This window comes from Hordeum vulgare, chromosome 2H (genome assembly GCF_904849725.1).
Source record: "Hordeum vulgare subsp. vulgare chromosome 2H, MorexV3_pseudomolecules_assembly, whole genome shotgun sequence".
NCBI classification, from domain to species: domain Eukaryota; kingdom Viridiplantae; phylum Streptophyta; class Magnoliopsida; order Poales; family Poaceae; genus Hordeum; species Hordeum vulgare.
Window position 1 is genome coordinate 572,607,514 of NC_058519.1, and position 19,513 is coordinate 572,627,026.

The following is a 19,513-nucleotide window of genomic DNA, read 5'->3' on the forward strand; positions in this document are numbered from 1 at the left end:
ACATAATTCTTATTCTTGTTCATAGTAATCTGAATTCTTCTTCCGGAGCGGCTCAGGATGTCAATTCATTCTCAAAGTGCTCTTCAAGATTCTTATTGGAGAACCTCAAGTTTTTCTTCTCTTGCATTTCCAAGTGCATTTGTTCTTCCTTTAGCCTTTGAGGTGGTATTATAGCATTCTTGTTAGTGTAGGAGCCTCGAAGAGATTTCCTTTCAAGAATGAGATAATTAAACCCACCAATTCTATGATCATGAGATATTTTCAACCCATGATTTCTTCATTGAGCTATCTTGGTTTGGATTTCACCGAAAGCTTTTCCTATGGATTGTTGCTATCATGGTGCTTGTCATTAATCCAAGTTCTCAATGTATCCTCTTGGTGTAAGAAATTGTTCATATCTTGTTTCTCCCAAACAATCCTTGTTCTGTTAGTGGCTGGTTGTCACTTCATTAGTTTGAAAAGGTTTCCATAAGCCCACTACTGTCTTGTTCTTTTCGTTGTTATTTTTCCAACAACTCCGTTCAATTCTTCTCGCAAGGGTGCTTGTCAAGTTCATTGTAGTTAATAGTTGTCATTCTTTTCTTCATTCTCTTCTTCCGTATGAGCTAGTTCCTTTCTATTGTTCCGGAGGCATTGTGATGTTCCTCTTTTGGGTCTATTATGTTGTTCTACCAATATCATGGTGTTCCCTTGTTCTATTTAGTTGTTTGTAATGAATATTGTCTATTTCTTCCATGTTATCGAATTTTTTGTCCCGTTTTCCTACCGAAGTGTTGACGAAATTTTCCATGAATTCTTGATTCTTTCTCACATCATTCCTCATCGCCTTGCAACCTTCAAGGGTCGTTCGTTTCACTCGTTTGTCAACGAAGCGACTAAGTTTTTACCTCTTGTTCTTTCTCGTCCTCTCCCCCTTTCATTCTTGGATCTCGGGGCAAGATCCTCTTGTATTGTAGGAGAGTTGTGACAACCGGATGCCGATGTTCCAGAAGATTCCCCTTCTATTCCGTTTTCGTCGTATGTCTATTTTCTTTTGTCGCATCATCATCGCATCATGCGCATCATTAGCATTGCATCGGCACTCCGTTGCCGCCAGTTTTCAAAAACTTGCATCCGTTGTTAGTTATCGGTTCTCGTCATTGTCCGTTCTGAGCCCGACCACACACGCACGTGCCCGCGGCATCGTCGTAACCTTGTTTTAAAAGTGTGCATAAAACTTTCTCCGTTTGGGGTGAGATTTGACGTGCGGTGTTATTTTAATATAGGTAGGTCGCGTGTCAAGTTTCATCGCAATCGGAGTTTGTCTGGTACCCGAACGGTCGACCGTAGCGGCACCGTCTCCGGTTATTCGTCGGACGTTGTCGGTGTTTTTAAAATCGTTGTCGTGTCACCCGTTTCCCCTCTCGTCTCCTGATACCTACTCTACACGGCCACGTACCCGTTCCCGTGTGCGGAATCGTTCGATTCCGACCGCACGGTTGGATCCAGAACGAAAAACCCGCTAAACCTAGCCCCCTTCCCTATTTAAACAGACCTCCCCTTCCATTTTTAACCTCTCCCTAACCCTGCCTCGAAATACATGCCCCCCATCAAACCCTAGCACCTCCCTCTCTCTCCTCTCAGATATGATCTACCCTCTCCACAATCTCAACCGTCAGATCGTAGATCCAACGGCCGAAATCCCTCCTGCTTCCTCCCCCTCCCCGAGCTCCTCCCGAGGCCCTGCTCCCGCGCCTTCATGCTTCCTGCCGCAAGCCTGCTTCCCGTCGTCCCGCCTACCCTGCTCCTCCTCTGCAGCAAGCCGTCCACAGCGAGTTGTCGATCCGGCCCAGATCCTTCCGCATCTAGCCCCGCCGCCACGTTACCCAAGCCGCAGCTTCCCCCGCCTCATCCCGTCGAACGGCTGCGTCGGCGGATCCAGATCGGGATCGGCTCGATCCTCCCGCTCACGTTGACCGACTGCAGTGGCCCCAGGCGCCTTCCCCCTGTTGCGCCAGATCCTGTTGGAAATATGCCCTTGAGGCAATAATAAAATGGTTATTATTTTATTTCCTTGTTCATGATAATCGTCTATTGTTCATGCTATAATTGTATTAACAGGAAACAGTAATACATGTGTGAATAAATAGATCACAATGTGTCCCTAGCAAGCCTCTAGTTGGTTAGCTCGTTAGTCAATAGATGATCATGGTTTCCTGGTCATGGGCATTAGATGTCATTGATAATGGGATCACATCATTGGGAGAATGATGTGACGAACAGGACCCAATCCTAAGCATAGCACTAGATCGTATTGTTCGTATGCTAAAGATCTTCTAATGTCAAGTGTCTTTTCCTTCGACCGTGAGATTGTGCAACTCCCGGATACCGTAGGAGTGCTTTGGGTGTATCAAACATCACAACGTAATTGGGTGACTATAAAGGTGCACTACGGGTACCTCTGAAAGTGTTTGTTGGGTTGCTACGAATTGAGATCGGGATTTGTCACTCCGCGTGACGGAGAGGTATCTCTGGGCCCACTCGGTAGAACATCATCATGAGCTCAATGTGACTAAGGAGTTAGTCACACGATGACGTGCTACGGAATGAGTAAAGTGACTTACCGGTAACGAGATTGAACAAGGTATAGGTATACCGACGATCTAATCTCGGGCAAGTTCTATACCGACAGGCAAAGGGTATTGTATACGGGATTGATTGAATCCTTGACATCGTGGTTCATCCGATGAGATCATCGTGGAGCAAGTGGGAGCCACCATGGGTATCCAGACCCCGCTGATGGTTATTGGCCGGAGAGGTGTCTCGGTCATGTCTGCCTGTGTCCCGAACCCGTAGGGTCTACACACTTAAGGTTGGATGACGCTAGGGTTATAGGGAATTGTTATACGAGGTTATCAAAAGTTGTTCGGAGTCCCGGATGAGATCCCGGACGTCACGAGGAGGTCCGGAATGGTCCGGAGGTAAAGATTGATATATAGGACGGATGGTTTTGGACACCGGAAGTGTTTCGGGCGTCGCCGGTAACGTACCGGGACCACCGGAAGTGGCCCCAGGGGTCCACCGGAAGGGGGCCACCACCCCGGGAGGCTAGATGGGCCAAGTGCGGGAGGGAACCAGCCCCTAGGTGGGCTGGTGCGCCCCCACAATCATCCCATGGCGCAAGAAGAGGGGAGAGGGAGGAACCCTAGCGCAGGTGGGCCTATGGCCCACCAGAAGGGTGCGCCACCCCTCCTCCCCTCCTGGCAGCCGCACCTCCCCCCATCTAGGGCTGCCGCCCCTCCCAGGAGAGGGAAACCCACAAGGGGGCGCAGCCCCTCCCTCCCCCTATATATAGTGGGCACTTTGGGCTGTTGGAGACATCAATCTTCCTCTCCCTCGGCGCAGCCCTGCTGTTCCTTCTCCTCCTCTCTGCCGGTGGTTGGGAAGCCCTGCCGGGAGACCTCGTCTCTCCATCGACACCACGCCGTCGTGCTGGCGGAGATCTTCCCCAACCTCTCCCTCCTCCTTGCTGGATCAAGGTGCGGGAGACGTCACCGGGCTGCACGTGTGTTGAACGCGGAGGTGTCGTGGTTTGGCACTAGATCGGAATCACACCGCGATCTGAATCGCCGCGAGTACAACTCCACCAACCGCGTTCTAGCAACGCTTCCGCTTAGCGATCTTGAAAGGTATGAAGATGCACTCACCCCTCTCTCGTCGCTGGTCTCTCCATAGGAAGATCTGAATATGCGTAGGAAATTTTTTTGAGTTTATACTACGTAACCCAACAGTGGTATCAGAGCCAGGTTTTCTATGCGTAGATTATATGCACGAGGAGAACACAAAAGGTTGTGGGCGATGATTTGTCAACTGCTTGTTGCTACTAGTCTTATTCTTTTCCGGCGGTATTGTGGGATGAAGTGGCCCGGACCGACATTACACGTACGCTTACGTGAGACTCGTTCCACCGACAGACATGCACACCGTGCATGAAGGTGGCTAGCGGGTGTCTGTCTCTCCTACTCTAGTCGGATTGGATTTGATGAAAAGGGCCCTTATGAAGGGTAAATAGCTTTGGCATATCATCGTTGTGGCTGTCACGTAGGTAAGAAAGCTTTCTTGCTAGAAACCCAAATCAGCCACGTAAAACTTGCAACAACAATTAGAGGACGTCTAACTTGTTTTTGCAGGGTTTGACATGTGATGTGATATGGCCAAAGTTGTGATGGTAGCAACTATGCGGACTGGGTTCGCAACTTGAAGCTCATCCTTGAAGCAGCTAAAAAGGCTTATGTCCTCGATGCGCCGCTAGGTGACCCTCCCGCTCCCGCAGCAACCCAGGACATTCTGAACGTCTGGCAAACGCGGAGTGATGACTACTCTCTGGTTAGGTGTGGCATGTTATACAGTTTGGAAACGGGGCTGCAAAAGCATTTTGAGCAACACGGTGCATATGAGATGTTCCAAGAGCTGAAACTAGTTTTTCAAGCTCATGCCCGTGTCGAGAGATATGAAGTCTCCGACAAGTTCTTTAGTTGTAAGATGGAGGAGAACAGTTCTGTCAGTGAGCACATACTCAAAATGTCTGGGTTACACAGTTGTCTGACTTCACTTGGAGTCGAACTTCCGGATGATGCTATAATTGACAGAATCCTCCAGTCTCTCCCACCAAGCTACAAAGGTTTTGTGCTGAACTACAACATGCAAGGGATGGAGAAGACCATTCCCGAGTTGTACTTGATTCTCAAGTCTGCAGAAGTAGAAATCAAGAAACAACATCAAGTGTTGATGGTCAACAAGACCACTAGTTTCAAGAAGGGCAAGGGTAAGAAGAACTTCAAGAAACACGGCAAAGCCGTTGCCGCACCCGGTAACCCAGATGTCGGGAAGAAGAAAAAGAATGGACCCAAGCCTGAGACTGAGTGCTTCTATTGCAAGGGAAAAGGTCACTGGAAACGGAACTGCCCCAAATACTTAGCAGACAAGAAGGCCGGCAACGTTAAAGGTATATGTGATATACATGTTGTTGATGTGTACCTTACCAGCGCTCGTAGTAGCTCCTGGGTATTTGATACCGGTGCTGTTGCTCACATTTGCAACTCAAAGCAGGAACTGCGGAATAAGCGGAGACTGGCCAAGGATGAGGTGACGGTGCGCGTCGGGAATGGCTCCAAGGTCGATTTGATCGCCGTCGACACGCTACCTCTACATCTACCATCGGGGTTACTTTTAAACCTTAATAATTGTTATTTAGTACCAACTTTAAGCATGAATATTGTATCAGGGTCTTGCTTAATGCGAGACGGCTACTCATTTAAGTCAGAGAATAATGGTTGTTCTATTTATATGAGTGATATGTTTTATGGTCATGCTCCGCTGGGGAATGGTTTATTCTTGATGAATCTCGATCGTGATGTTACACATATTCATAGTGTGAGTACCAAAAGATGTAAAGTTGATAATGATAGTCCCACATACTTGTGGCACTGCCGCCTTGGTCATATCGGTGGTAAGCGCATGAAGAAGCTCCATAGTGATGGACTATTAGAGTCTCTTGACTTTGAATCATTTGACACATGCGAACCGTGCCTCATGGGCAAGATGACGAAGACTCCATTCTCAGGAATAATGGAGAGAGCAACCGACTTATTGGAAATAATACATACTGATGTGTGTGGTCCAATCAACGTTGAAGCTCGCGGTGGCTATCGTTATGTTCTCACTCTCACCGATGATTTGAGTAGGTATGGGTATATCTACTTGATGAAGCACAAATCTGAGACGTTTGAAAAGTTCAAGGAATTTCAGAGTGAGGTCGAGAATCAACGTGACAGAAAAATTAAGTGTCTACAATCTGATCGTGGAGGAGAATATTTGAGTCACGAGTTTGGCACACACCGAAGGAAGTGTGGAATCGTTTCACGAGACGACACCGTATGAACTATGGTTTGGCAAGAAACCTAAGTTGTCGTTTCTTAAAGTTTGGGGCTGCGATGCTTATGTGAAGAAACTTCAACCAGAAAAGCTCGAACCCAAAGCGGAGAAATGCGTATTCATAGGATACCCTAAGGAAACTATTGGGTATACCTTCTATCTTAGATCTGAAGGTAAAACCTTTGTTGCCAAGAACGGATCCTTTCTAGAGAAAGAGTTTCTCTCGAAAGAAGTAAGTGGGAGTAAAGTAGAACTTGATGAGGTAATTACACCCCCTCTCGAACAGGAAAGTAGCGCAGCGCGGGAAATTGTTCCTGTGGCGCGTGCACCAACTGAAGAGGAAGTTAATGATAATGATCATGAAGCTTCGGATCAAGTTACTACCGAACCACGAAGGTCCACAAGGGCACGCTCCGCACCAGAGTGCTACGGCAAACCTGTGATGGAAATCATGTTGTTAGACAAAGGTGAACCTTTGAACTATGAAGAAGCAATGGCGGGCCTGGATTCCAACAAATGGCTTGAGGCTATGAAATCCGAGATAGGATCCATGTATGAGAACAAAGTATGGATTTTGGTGAACTTGCCCGATGGCCGGCGAGCCATAGAAAATAAATGGATCTTCAAGAAGAAGACTGATGCAAACGGTAATGTGACCGTTTATAAAGCTCGACTTGTCGCAAAGGGTTTTCGACAAATTCAAGGAATTGACTACGAAGAGACTTTCTCTCCCGTAGCGAAGCTGAAACCAGTCCGAATCATGTTAGCAATTGCCGCCTTTTATGATTATGAAATTTGGCAAATGGAGGTCAAAACAGCTTTCCTTAACGGGAACCTTAAGGAAGAGTTGTATATGATGCAACCAGAAGGTTTTTTCGACCCTAAGGGTGCTAACAAAGTGTGCAAGCTCCAGCGCTCCATCTATGGGCTGGTGCAAGCATCTCGGAGTTGGAACATTCGCTTTAATGAGGTGATTAAAGCGTTTGGGTTCATACAGGTTTACGGAGAAGCCTGTCTGCACAAGAAAGTGAGTGGGAGCTATGTACCTTTCCTCATACTGTATGTGGATGACATATTATTGATGCGGAATAATATAGAGATGTTGGAGAGCATAAAGGCCTATTTGAACAAGAGTTTTTCAATGAAGGACCTTGGAGAAGCTGCATACATATTAGGCATCAAGATCTATAGAGATAGATCAAGATGCCTCATAGGTCTTTCGCAAAGTACATACCTTGACAAGATACTGAAGAAGTTCAATATGGAAAACTCAAAGAAAGGGTTCTTGCCAGTTTTCCAAGGTATGAGATTGAGTAAGACTCAGTCACCGACCACGCCAGCAGATAGAGAGAAGATGAGTACTGTCCCCTACGCTTCAGCCGTAGGCTCTCTAATGTATGCCATGCTGTGTACCAGACCTGATATAAACCTTGCCATAACTTTGGTAGGGAGGTACCAAAGTGATCCCGGTATGGAACACTGGACAGCGGTCAATAATATTCTGAAGTACCCGAAGAGGACTAAGGAGATGTTTCTCGTTTATGGAGGTGACGAAGAGCTCGTCGTAAAGGGTTACGTCGATGCTAGCTTCGATACAGATCCGGATGACTCTAAGTCACAAACCGGATACGTATATGTTTTGAATGGTGGGGCAGTGAGCTGGTGCAGCAGCAAGCAAGAAGTCGTGGCGGCATCTACATGTGAAGCGGAGTACATAGCTGCTTCAGAAGCGGCTCATGAAGGAATTTGGATGAAGGATCTCATCACCGACCTTGGAGTGGTTCCAAGCGCGTCGGGTCCAATGACACTCTTCTGTGATAACACTGGGGACATTGCCATAGCCAAGGAGCCCAGGTTTCACCAAAAGACGAAGCACATCAAATGCCGCTACAACTCCATCCATGACCATGTACAGAGTGCAGTAATAGAGATTTGTAAAGTACACACGGATCTGAATGTTGCAGACCCGTTGACTAAACCTCTTCCACGAGCAAAACATGATCAACACCATAATGCTATGGGTGTTCGATACATCACAATGTAACTATATTACTGACTCTAGTGCAAGTGGGAGACTGTTGGAAATATGCCCTAGAGGCAAAAATAAAATGGTTATTATCATGTTTCCTTGTTCATGATAATCGTCTATTATTCATGCTATAATTGTATTAACAGGAAACAGTAATACATGTGTGAATAAATAGATCACAATGTGTCCCTAGCAAGCCTCTAGTTGGCTAGCTCGTTAGTCAATAGATGATCAAGGTTTCCTGGTCATGGGCATTAGATGTCATTGATAACGGGATCACATCATTGGGAGAATGATGTGATGGACAAGACCCAATCCTAAGCATAGCACTAGATCGTATTGTTCGTATGCTAAGGCCTCGTTCGGCTCTGGTGCATTTGCAGGCTTCAACGGGTATTTTACCGGTCGGTATAGTAATCCCGAAAATTCCCAGCAGGCCCATTCGGTACCACGGTATTGGACCGGCCCATCCCGAAAATTACACCCCAAACCCTCCAGTATTCGTGTGAGAGGAGACGCGACCTAACCCTCATGAAATTTCTCCCCCGACTGTGACGACGCCGCCTCCTCCGCCCTCCTCCCTCCCGTAGTTCGCCGCCGGTTTGCTCTCTTCCTCAAATCAGTCCAAGCCGAGCCAGATGCTGCCTCAGATCCCGAGGCCTCTTGGCTCTTGACGTCGTCGTTGCCGCTGCCGCTGCCGTCCGCGCCGAGGCCTCTTGGTTCTTGGCCTCCGTTGCCGCTGTCGTCCGCGCTCCGACGGCAGATCCTTCCGAAAACGTGTCATTTTCGCCGGTATGGACTGGTTTCACCTCACCCCTCCCCTCCCCTCTGCCTAGGGTTCCACCTCAGCCCCTATCAGATCCCGACGGTAGTCCGGTGCTCCTATGATTCTTTGACAGCCTTCGGTTAGTAGTAGGTGCTCCGAGCATTTAAATCAGGTTCTTGCATTTAAATCAGGTTCTCACCTTCGGTTAGTAGTAGAAGCTTTGGGGTGCAACAGCTGTGGAATCGAGCACTTACCGGCAGGTTCTTGCCTTCTAGTTAAGATGCACTTACCGGCAACAGTTGTGGAGTCGAGCTTTTGATTGCGGGTTGTGGGTACAGGGATGAAGTGGGTTGGGGTGCAGCTTCTAATTAAGATTCAGAGGCCTGGATGTAAAGCGGCAAAGCCGCCTGAGCACAGGTACTAAACAAAAAACAAGCTGAATTACATGTCGACGTGTTGATGCAGAGTGCGGCGTGCTGAGCTACCACTTTGCGCAAAAACTACATGGTATACTTGACAGAAACTAAAAAAAACAAGCTGAATTCTCTTACCTCTGCGGTCACTGAAGCAGCAGCAGCAGCAACAACTTCTCATGTAGTAGATCACTGATGAACTCTAGTGTTTCTTATTGCGTTTTGGCTGTCATGCATGAATACACCCACGATACACTTTGATGCTCTTGGTGTGAGTGAGTGAGTGAGTGGGTTGTCCTGTGAGCTATGGTACTGGTGCAGCAACTTGTAGTTGCTGCATGCGTACCTCTCCATATATGATGCATACCTCGTTCGTTCCTAAGTTAACAAAAAGGGAATAGAGGGTACTCTCTCCATAAAGAAATATAAAAGTATTTAGATCATTACAGAGGAAGATGCTATATATTTACATGTCGACACATGCTTTCTCAATTATGTTGTTGTTTTATTTTTTTATACCTTAGACCAACAGTTTTGTTTCTTTATAGGTACCCAAGCCTTGGTTTATAGTGGGAGTGGACGAGCCGCCACCTTCGTGGGATCCCGTTAAGACGCCAAAGTTTGGTACGCCTTGTATTTACTAGGGCTTGTTAGCTCTCTAATTCTTGTTAGCTTTCTAATTCTTGTCATTGTTTCTTGATTGCTTCGGTATTAGTTTTGAAATGAAGTCACGGGGTCTAGATCATATTAGTAAGAGAAGAGAGGAAGATGATGATGAGATGGTCCTTTTCATCCTTCCATTATTGCACTCGTACTTAATGGACATTAGAGGACGGGGTGAAAAAAAACAAAGGCATAGCTCGATCCTTTATGGCAAGCAACATGTTGACGAACTTCTTGAAGGACATGTGAAGAATTGCTTGGTAGCTTTTAGGATGGAACCATACATCTTTAAGTCTTTAGCATCATATCTTAGAAGGAAAGAATTGAGAAAAGACACAAGACTCAAGGTGGAGGAGAAGTTAGCATTCTTCCTGTACATGTTGTCACATAATTCATCATATGAAGATATGCAACTGGAATTCAGGCATAGTGGATCCACCTTTCATGAGTACATCAACGAGTTCTTTGATATCATCCCTGCCCTATGTACTCGCTTTGTGGAGCCTCCACGCATTGACGAACCACATCCAGTAATTGCTACCTATGAACGATTCTATCCATACTTCAAGGTTCTTATCTTGACACTTCAAAAATTCCTTACCTTTCTCCATTAAAATCTCAAAAGTTAATTAGCAAATTTGTTTTTTTTACAGAATTGTATAGGTGCTATCGATGGATCCCATGTTCCTATTACCATTGCGCCTGAGAGTGCTGCACCATTTCGGAATAGAAAGGGCACCCTGAGCCAAAACATAATGATTGCATGTGATTTTGACTTGAAGATCACATTTATATCATGTGGATGGGAGGGGTGTGCAACAGATGCTAGGGTTCTTCGATCTGCAATGAACTCTGGATTTAAAGTACCCGATGGAAAGTTTTACCTCGTCGATGGTGGTTACGCAAACACCACATCCTTCCTTACATCATATCGGGGTGTGAGATATCACTTGAATGAATTTGGGCATGGCCACCATCGTCCACAAAACCATAGAGAATTATACAATCTTCGACATGCTTTGTTGCAAAATCATGTAGAAAGGACCCTAGGAGTTCTTAAGAAGCGATTCCCGATTCTCAATGTCGGGACATTACATTCAATTAGGAACCAAGCGAGGATTCCAGCAGCTACCGCAATCTTTCATAACATCATCAAATTGCATGCTGGTGATGAGGAATGGCTTGAAAACCAACCACATAACATACCTCTGGCTGATTTTGTCAATTTACCCAATGATAATGATAACTACCAAGGGAATAACACCCAAGGCAATGCTTTGCGAGATGAAATTGCAATGCAAATGTGGAATGATTTCCCACATAACTAACTCTTTGTAAGTTTGTGGATGTAATTGTGTTTTTCTAATTCAAATGATTAAGTGTCTTTAGTTTGTGTGTTAATTTGTTTTATCTCAACAGATATGTACGCAAAAGGATCTCCCAAATTCAACTTGGCACAGGCTGCCACGTTATTAAGAAAGAAAGGACTTCTTGGTGTTAAAATGGATTCACCAAAGGTTAACAAAAAGAGTTCTCCAAAAGGTATTCTTTTTTTGTCATTACAAGACCAATAGTATTTTAATTGAAGACAGTTAGCCAATAGACCTTGTGCTTTAATTGGCTTGTGTAGTTCTGAAACAAAGAGCACAATGGAGTTTGGGGCTTGAAAAAGGTCTGGTGGAGCTACTTATGGAGCACGATACTCCTTACCACAGAGGGCAAAATGGATGGAGCAAGGAAACTTGGAACTTGATGGTGACAAAATTCCATGCAAAACACAAACATGTGAAGTTCTCGAAGTCTCAAATTCAAGATAAGGAGAAGGAGCTCAAAAGAGAATACAGGATGTTAAAAGAAGCCCGAAAGCAAAGCGGTGTTGGCTGGGATGACAAAAGATGTATGATCGAAGCTGACACCGACCTTTGGGACAATCTGATGATTGTAAGTTCTTTAATTCCACCCTTCGATATGGTTACAAATTTATACCATGCTAATACTCATCTATTACTCTGGTTCTTTGTAGTCATATCCAAGTATCGGGAAATTCAAGAAGAAATCTTTTCCTCTCTTTGACTCGCTAGGAGAACTCTATGATGGTAAGTTTACGAACTTTTGTTGCTTTCTCTTAACTCTTAACTCTGCCTATTGTTTGGTTACTTACATGCATTTTGCAGGGCATACAGCTGAGGGTACCTACAGTTTCACATCAATTGCACAACCATCACAAATTAACGAAGACTTTGAAGATGAAATAGAGGTTGAGGAAGTAAAAGAAAGTGACGACTTGGAGATGATGAATCAAGTGCAACATGATGAAGATGACTTGCAAATTCTGGATCAAATGGATGTTGCACATAGGAAGGAGGATGTCAATCCAAGTGAAGAAGTGGGTCGTACAATGGCTGGTTCAGGAAATATGCCCCAAAAGAAACCCAAGAAGGAGAAGCGCAAGAACAGTGGTGATGTGATTGCTGAAGCATTAGAGAAGTATATAGAGTTGAAGAAAAGGCAAGTAGATGGTGAAGCTACATATTTGGCCAATGAAAAGGCAGATGCAACAAAATTACATGAATTCTCTATCACCAAGTGCATGGATGTGTTGAAAAAAATGGAGGATGTGACCCGCATCGAGAAGAACAAAGCATTCAACGTCTTCAAGGATGCTGCAAACCGTGATATTTTCATCAATGCCGCTGATGATGATAAAGATACTGCTGTTATGTGGCTTCGGAGCCAAATGTCCCCATGAGGTATGTTCAAGACAGGTAGTAGACATAACTTCTTTGTTATATAATTCTGTGATAGTTGATGGTATATTACATCTCTTCCTTGTTATAATTCTGTGATAGTTGATAAAACTTGCAGACATAACTTCCTTGTTATATAATTCTGTGATATATTAGTTAAATTTTGGGAGATTCACCATGTGGAGGTAGTGGTTCAACTCAGATCCTTTTGCAAACGATGTTATGTTTGATAACATAACGTCGAATGCTCTAGAATTCAGATCTTTAGTTAGTTTTAAACTTGGAGACATTATGTTTTATCAAACTTGCAGAAGTTATATCTTTAGTTAGATTCACCATGTGGAGGCAGTGGTTCAACTCATATTCTTTTGCAAACTAATATATCTAACCAGAAGGTGCATCTGCAAGTTTAAAACATAAAAAAATAACATAACGTCGAATGTAGGTTCTTTCGTGATAAAACTTGCAAACGATGATGCTTTTATTGCTGCAACTATAAGTTACAGTTTGTAAAAATCTGTACCTGACCGTATCATTTCAAAAAAATATGTATTATACCTCATGTAAAATCTGTAAAAATCTGTACCTGACCGCCTCGACGTGGTCAAATCTACAGGAGCAGTGGTGGTAGTACAAAAATTAGGTTCATTGTTCATCACTGCATGTTCATTGTTCTATGATAAAATATATGATAAAATAACAACCCGTCGTCATCTTCGTTAATCAAGCCATCCATCCATGTTCAGTGTACTCATGGATCAAACTAAGATAAACAGCAGAACAGAGCACAGGTGAAGTAGAGCTATCTAAAGGCACAGGTTCATTGCCATGCGCATCCCTGGGTTGAGTATGATCCATCTCTGGCACTTGCAGATGGTTCAGATGAAGCCTAGCCAAGAAACAGTCCTGCCTGGTTGCCCTTAACCTGGAAACACAATTTGAATGAACATCAGTAGTGTAGCATCAGATAGCAATGTTACGTCTCCTTGAAACAATGTGTGTGCAGATCAAAAACATATGCTTTTTGATTATGGGTGATCTACTTGACAGTTACACTGACTGCTGTTTGTTTTGTTTTGTTCCGCAGCCTGCAGCTATGAGATCGTTGCACTGGCAACAAGCACCCAATGAAGAAAAGCGCAGTCGGTGTTAGCCCCTTAGATCTGCCAGAAAGTGGTTCATCTCATAAACTGGCATTTTACCAGCACTCGTTTTGAGCCTCGTGCTGATCTTATGTCATGTAAAATAAAGCAAACTAGGTTGACCTTATTTGGGAGTCGCTTTCTATTTTCAATGCCTACTTGTTGCACAAATGGAATGTTTCATTTCTCCGAGGAGTCAGTTTGCTATTGATGATGACATGATGTTTCAATAAATTGTCGACCTCGGATCTTTGATGATGCCCCTTGATGTCTGCTATTTTATGTCATTTGGTGTCTGTTCCAAACCATATCAGCAGTTATTTTATGCCCCTTGATGTCTGCTAAGTTATGTCATTTGGTGTCTGCTATTTTATTTTTTTGATGATGCACCTTCTGGTTAGATATATTAGTTTTAAACCTTATCAGCAGTTATCTGAAAACTCTAGTACCAAACAAGGTCTGGGGTGGGGGATTATTGGGGAATTGAGGGGATTTGGTGGAGGGGAGGGGACCACCAAATCCCCTCCAATCCCCAAGAGTATTTGGTGTGAGAAAACACAAGAGCCGAACGAGGCCATGCTGTGTACCAAACCTGATATAAACCTTCCCATAAGTTTGGTAGGGAGGTACCAAAGTGATCCCGGTATGGAACACTGAACAGCGGTCAAGAATATCCTTAAGTACCTGAAGAGGACTAAGGAGATGTTTCTCGTTTATGGAGGTGACGGAGAGCTCGTCGTAAAGGGTTACGTCGATGCTAGCTTCACACAAATCCGGATGACTCTAAGTCACAAACCGGATACGTATATATTTTGAATGGTGGGGCAGTGAGCTGGTGCAGCAGTAGGCAAGAAGTCGTGGCGGCATCTACATGTGAAGCGGAGTACATAGCTGCTTCAGAAGCGGCTCATGAAGGAATTTGGATGAAGGATCTCATCACCGACCTTGGAGTGGTTCCAAGCGCGTCGGGTCCAATGACACTCTTCTGTGATAACACTGGGGCCATTGCCATAGCCAAGGAGCCCAGGTTTCACCGAAAGACGAAGCATATCAAACGCCGCTACAATTCCATCCAGGACCATGTCCAGAGTGCAGTAATAGAGATTTGTAAAGTACACACGGATTTGAATGTTGCAGACCCGTTGACTAAACCTCTTCCACGAGCAAAACATGATCAACACCATAATGTTATGGGTGTTCGATACATCACAATGTAACTAGATTATTGACTCTAGTGCAAGTGGGAGACTCTTGGAAATATGCCCTAGAGGCAATAATAAAATGGTTATTATCATATTTCCTTGTTCATGATAATCGTCTATTGCTCATGTTATAATTGTACTAACAGGAAACAGTAATACATGTGTGAATAAATAGATCACAATGTGTCCCTAGCAATCCTCTAGTTGGCTAGCTCGTTAGTCAATAGATGATCAAGGTTTCCTGGTCATGGGCATTAGATGTCATTGATAACGGGATCACATCATTGGGAGAATGATGTGATGGACAAGACCCAATCCTAAGCATAGCAATAGATCGTATTGTTCGTGTGCTAAAGCTTTTCTAATGTCAAGTGTCTTTTCCTTCGACCGTGAGATTGTGCAACTCCCGGATACCTTAGGAGTGATTTGGGTGTATCAAACTTCACAACGTAACTGGGTGACTATAAAGGTGCACTACGGGTACCTCTGAAAGTGTCTGTTGGGTTGGTACGAATCGAGATCAGGATTTGTCACTCCGCGTGACGGAGAGGTATCTCTGGGCCCACTCGGTAGAACATCATCATGAGCTCAATGTGACTAAGGAGTTAGTCAGACGATGACGTGCTACGGAACGAGTAAAGAGACTTACCGGTAACGAGATTGAACAAGGTATAGGTATACCGACGATCGAATCTCGGGCAAGTTCTATACCGACAGACAAAGGGAATTGTATACGAGATTGATTGAATCCTTGACATCGTGGTTCATCCGATGAGATCATCGTGGAGCAAGTGGGAGCCACCATGGGTATCCAGACCCCGCTGATGGTTATTGGCTGGAGAGGTGTCTCGGTCATGTCTGCCTGTCTCCCGAACCCGTAGGGTCTACACACTTAAGGTTCGATGACGCTAGGGTTATAGAGAATTGTTATACGAGGCTATCGAAAGTTGTTCAGAGTCCCGGATGAGATCTCGGAAGTCACGAGGAGCTTCGGAATGGTCCGGAGGTAAAGATTGATATATAGGACGGATGGGTTTGGACACCGGAAGTGTTTCGGGCGTCGTCGGTAACGTACCGGGACCACCGGAAGTGGCCCCGGGCGTCCACCGGAAGGGGGCCACCACCCCGGGAGGCTAGATGGGCCAAGTGCGGGATGGAACCAGCCCCTAGGTGCGCTAGTGCGCCCCCACACTCAGCCCATGGCGCAAGAAGAGGGGAGAGGGGGGGAACCCTAGCGCAGGTGGGCCTAAGGCCCACCAGCAGGGTGCGCCACCCCTCCTCCCCCTCCCTGGCCGCCGCACCTCCCCCCCCCCATCTAGGGCTGCCGCCCCTCCCACGAGAGGGAAACCCTCAAGGGGGCGCAGCCCCTCCCTCCCCCTATATATAGTGGGCACTTTGGGCTGTTGGAGACACCAATCTTCCTCTCCCTCGGCGCAGCCCTGCTCTTCCTTCTCCTCCTCTGTGCTGGTGCTTGGCGAAGCCCAGCCGGGAGACCTCGTCTCTCCATCGACACCACGCCATCGTGCTGCCGGAGATCTTCCCCAATCTCTCCCTCGTCCTTGTTGGATCAAGGTGCAGGAGACGTCACCGGGCTGCTCGTGTGTTGAACGCGGAGGTGCCGTGATTCGGCACTAGATCGGAATCACGCCGCGATCTGAATCGCCGCGAGTACGACTCCACCAACCGCATTCTAGCCACGCTTCCGCTTAGCGATCTTCAAAGGTATGAAGATGCACTCACCCCTCTCTCATTGTTGGTCTCTCCATAGGAAGATCTGAATATGCATAGGATTTTTTTTGAATTTATGCTACGTAACCCAATAGATCCCGCCTCGGCCCAGGTCCCCGTCGTCTTGTGTGCCGCCCACGCCATGTTCCTGCGTGCGTGAGCACGACGGGAGGAACCGACGCTCCAGTCCCGCGTCGCCCGCATGGGCCAGGTGGTGCCGACCCACCTCGCCTCAACAGCCGGCCCAGGCCTCCCCAGCGGCCTGCCTCGCCAGCCCCTCTCTCCAGGCCGGCCCAGGTGAGAATCCCCCCTGTTGAGCCCCTCTATTCCTTGCCTGAGGCGTGTGACTGCCATGTTGCGCCCAGTTCGGCCCATTAGGTAATTTAGGATGTTTTAGGAATTTATAATTCGAGTATATAGACGATATTTAGAATGCCGTAACTTTTATTCCGTAAGTCGGTTCGAAACGTGTAGTATATGGTTTTCGTGTAGTTTTGCGTGTAGAATACGATTTTGCAACTTGCATAATTGTTTGACGACGTTTAGCGTGTCGTGTGCCTAGAAACGTGTGATGTCTTTAATGTTTTTGCCCGTAGTCATTTTTTCGCGCGTGCCCGGATTGCTCGAATGTGGTAGTAGAAATGCCCATGTTTTAGAAACCCTCTTGCCATGTATTTTAGAGCGGTCATTGGTATTTTTGCGTGTAGGGATTTGCCGCTAGTTTATTATCCGTGCTTAGGATATTATCTCGCATTTACGTGTGGCAATATTTTTGTGTTGCAACCCCACATATTTTATATGTTTTCGGGGTAGAAAAATCCATAGGATTTTCTGTGCAATTAGTTTTAGCTTTTGAGCAAGTTAGTTCACGCGATATTTTGCTATGTTGCCCTCTTGTCTTTTTCGTAGGATTTATTCCGTGCTTCGTTTGATTAAGTTGTCAACTAGGGAGTTGTTCTTGGGTGTTTAGACTAGCCCCTGGTATTTTTTGTTGCAATAGAAATGCATGTTTAGGAGTGGTTTGCTTGCTCTCAAGATGCTAGAAATAGTGATGTTTTGGAGGTGCTGAAATATTTCTAAGTCTGAATCTGTTATATTTTGTTGTTGTCTTGTCTTGCTTCTATCTTCTGTTCTGTAGCTCTTTTGAGGTTGGTGCAATGAAGTTAGTTGTAGACTTTGGGATTCTCTAGCAGGCTGTGAATTTTCATGCCATTTGGAGTCATGTAGCTTATGGTTTTGCTGCTGTCAATATGCCTTCAGATTGAAAATTGCAGCTTCATAAACTGCTATTTTCACTAAGTCTGAAATAGTGTATGAGATGCCATTTTGTGACTTCTTTTCCTAGTGTTCCATGCTGCCATGCTAGTTGTTGTTAGTTGTATGTTGTAGTGCTTCTTGCCCTCTATCGTGTCATGCCTTGGTTGAGTATATAGGATTTTTGTAGCTCGTAGTTGTGGGGTGTAGAAAATGCTATGTCGATGATTTTGGTAGATTGTAGTGATTTCTTGTTTAGCTCGTAGTTTTTGAACCGTAGCTCCGATTTGATCGTGTCCTATATGAAACTTGCTTAGAATCTCGTGTAGTTTCATATTCTCTTGCTGGTTGTATGTTTTGAGGTGCTCGTGACCGTCGTTGCACACTTATTGCATTCATGCCATCATATCTTGCGGTGCTTGTATCTTTTTACCCGTAGCTCCGTTGGAGATGTTCTCTATGTGTAAGTTGCTTGTATTGACCCGTAGAATCATGTGAACTTATTTGTTTTGCTGTTTAGCACCTAATTAAATGTGTTAGCTCAGATATGGACAGAATTGTAAATTAACATGTGAGGTCGTTTCGGAGGTGCTATATGACATTTCCGACCTCACTTAAAATGCCTAGATAGATAGTTTAGGAGTGGTGTGGTTGCTCTCAAGATGCTAGAAATAGTGATGTTTTGGAGGTGCTGAAATATTTCTAAGTCTGAATCGGTTATATTTTGTTGTTGTCTTGTCTTGCTTCTATCTTTTGTTCTGTAGCTCTTTTTAGGTTGGTCCAGTGGAGTTAGTTGTAGACCTTGTGATTCTCTAGCATGCTATGAATTTTCATGCCATTTGGAGTCCTGTAACTTATGGATTTTGTGCTGTCAATATCGCTTCAGATCGAAAACTGCACTTTCGTGAAGTATAATTTTCACTAAGTCTGAAATGTGTGTGAGAAGCCATTTTGTGACTTTTTTTCCTAGTGATCCATGATGCCATGCTAGGTGTTGTTGGTTGTATGTTGTAGTGCTTATTGCCCTCTATCGTCTCATGCCTTGCTTGAGCATGTTGGGATTTTGTAGCTCGTAGTTGTGGGGCGTAGAAAATGCTATGTGGCTGATTTTGGCAGATTATAGTGATTTCTTGTTTAGCTCGTAGTTTTTGAACCGTAGCTCCCATTTGATCGTGTCCTATATGAAACTTGCTTAGAATCTCGTGTAGTTTCATATTCTCGTGCTGGTTATATGTTTTGAGATGCTCGTGACCGTCGTTGCACACTTATTGCATTCATACCATCATATCTTGCGGTGCTTGTATCTTTTGAGCCGTAGCTCCGTTGGAGATGTTCTCTATGTGTAAGTTGCTTGTAACGACGCGTAGAATCACGTGAACCTATTTTTTTTGCTGTTTAACAACTAATTAAATGTGTTAGTTCAGATCTGGACAGAATTGTAAATTAACATGTGAGGTCGTTTCGGAGGTGCTATATGACATTTCCGACCTCACTTAAAATGCCTAGATAGATAGTTTAATTACGCTTCACCTCTTGCCATGTTTAACCACATTTAATATTGCCGTGTATCTAATCGGGATGGAACTAAATAAATAAACGTGGAGTTTCGTCAATATGCAACTCGTTGCATATTGAACTTCACTTAATGTGTAGTGT

General features: G+C 45.0%; 1 protein-coding gene and 1 long non-coding RNA gene across 2 annotated transcripts; both read left to right on the top strand.

The window, feature by feature from the left end:
* Nucleotides 1-11,286: 11,286 nt before the first annotated feature.
* LOC123428667 lies at nt 11,287-12,300 on the top strand. The gene is made up of 5 exons (XM_045112857.1): nt 11,287-11,326; nt 11,415-11,725; nt 11,808-11,880; nt 11,959-12,243; nt 12,293-12,300. The coding sequence occupies exons 1-5, from the start codon at nt 11,287-11,289 to the stop codon at nt 12,298-12,300; spliced, it is 717 nt and encodes a 238-aa protein (XP_044968792.1).
* Nucleotides 12,298-13,907, top strand: LOC123430596. Its single transcript, XR_006622963.1, has 2 exons — nt 12,298-12,534; nt 13,619-13,907. It is a non-coding gene; the product is annotated as an uncharacterized LOC123430596 (long non-coding RNA).
* Nucleotides 13,908-19,513: the final 5,606 nt, after the last annotated feature.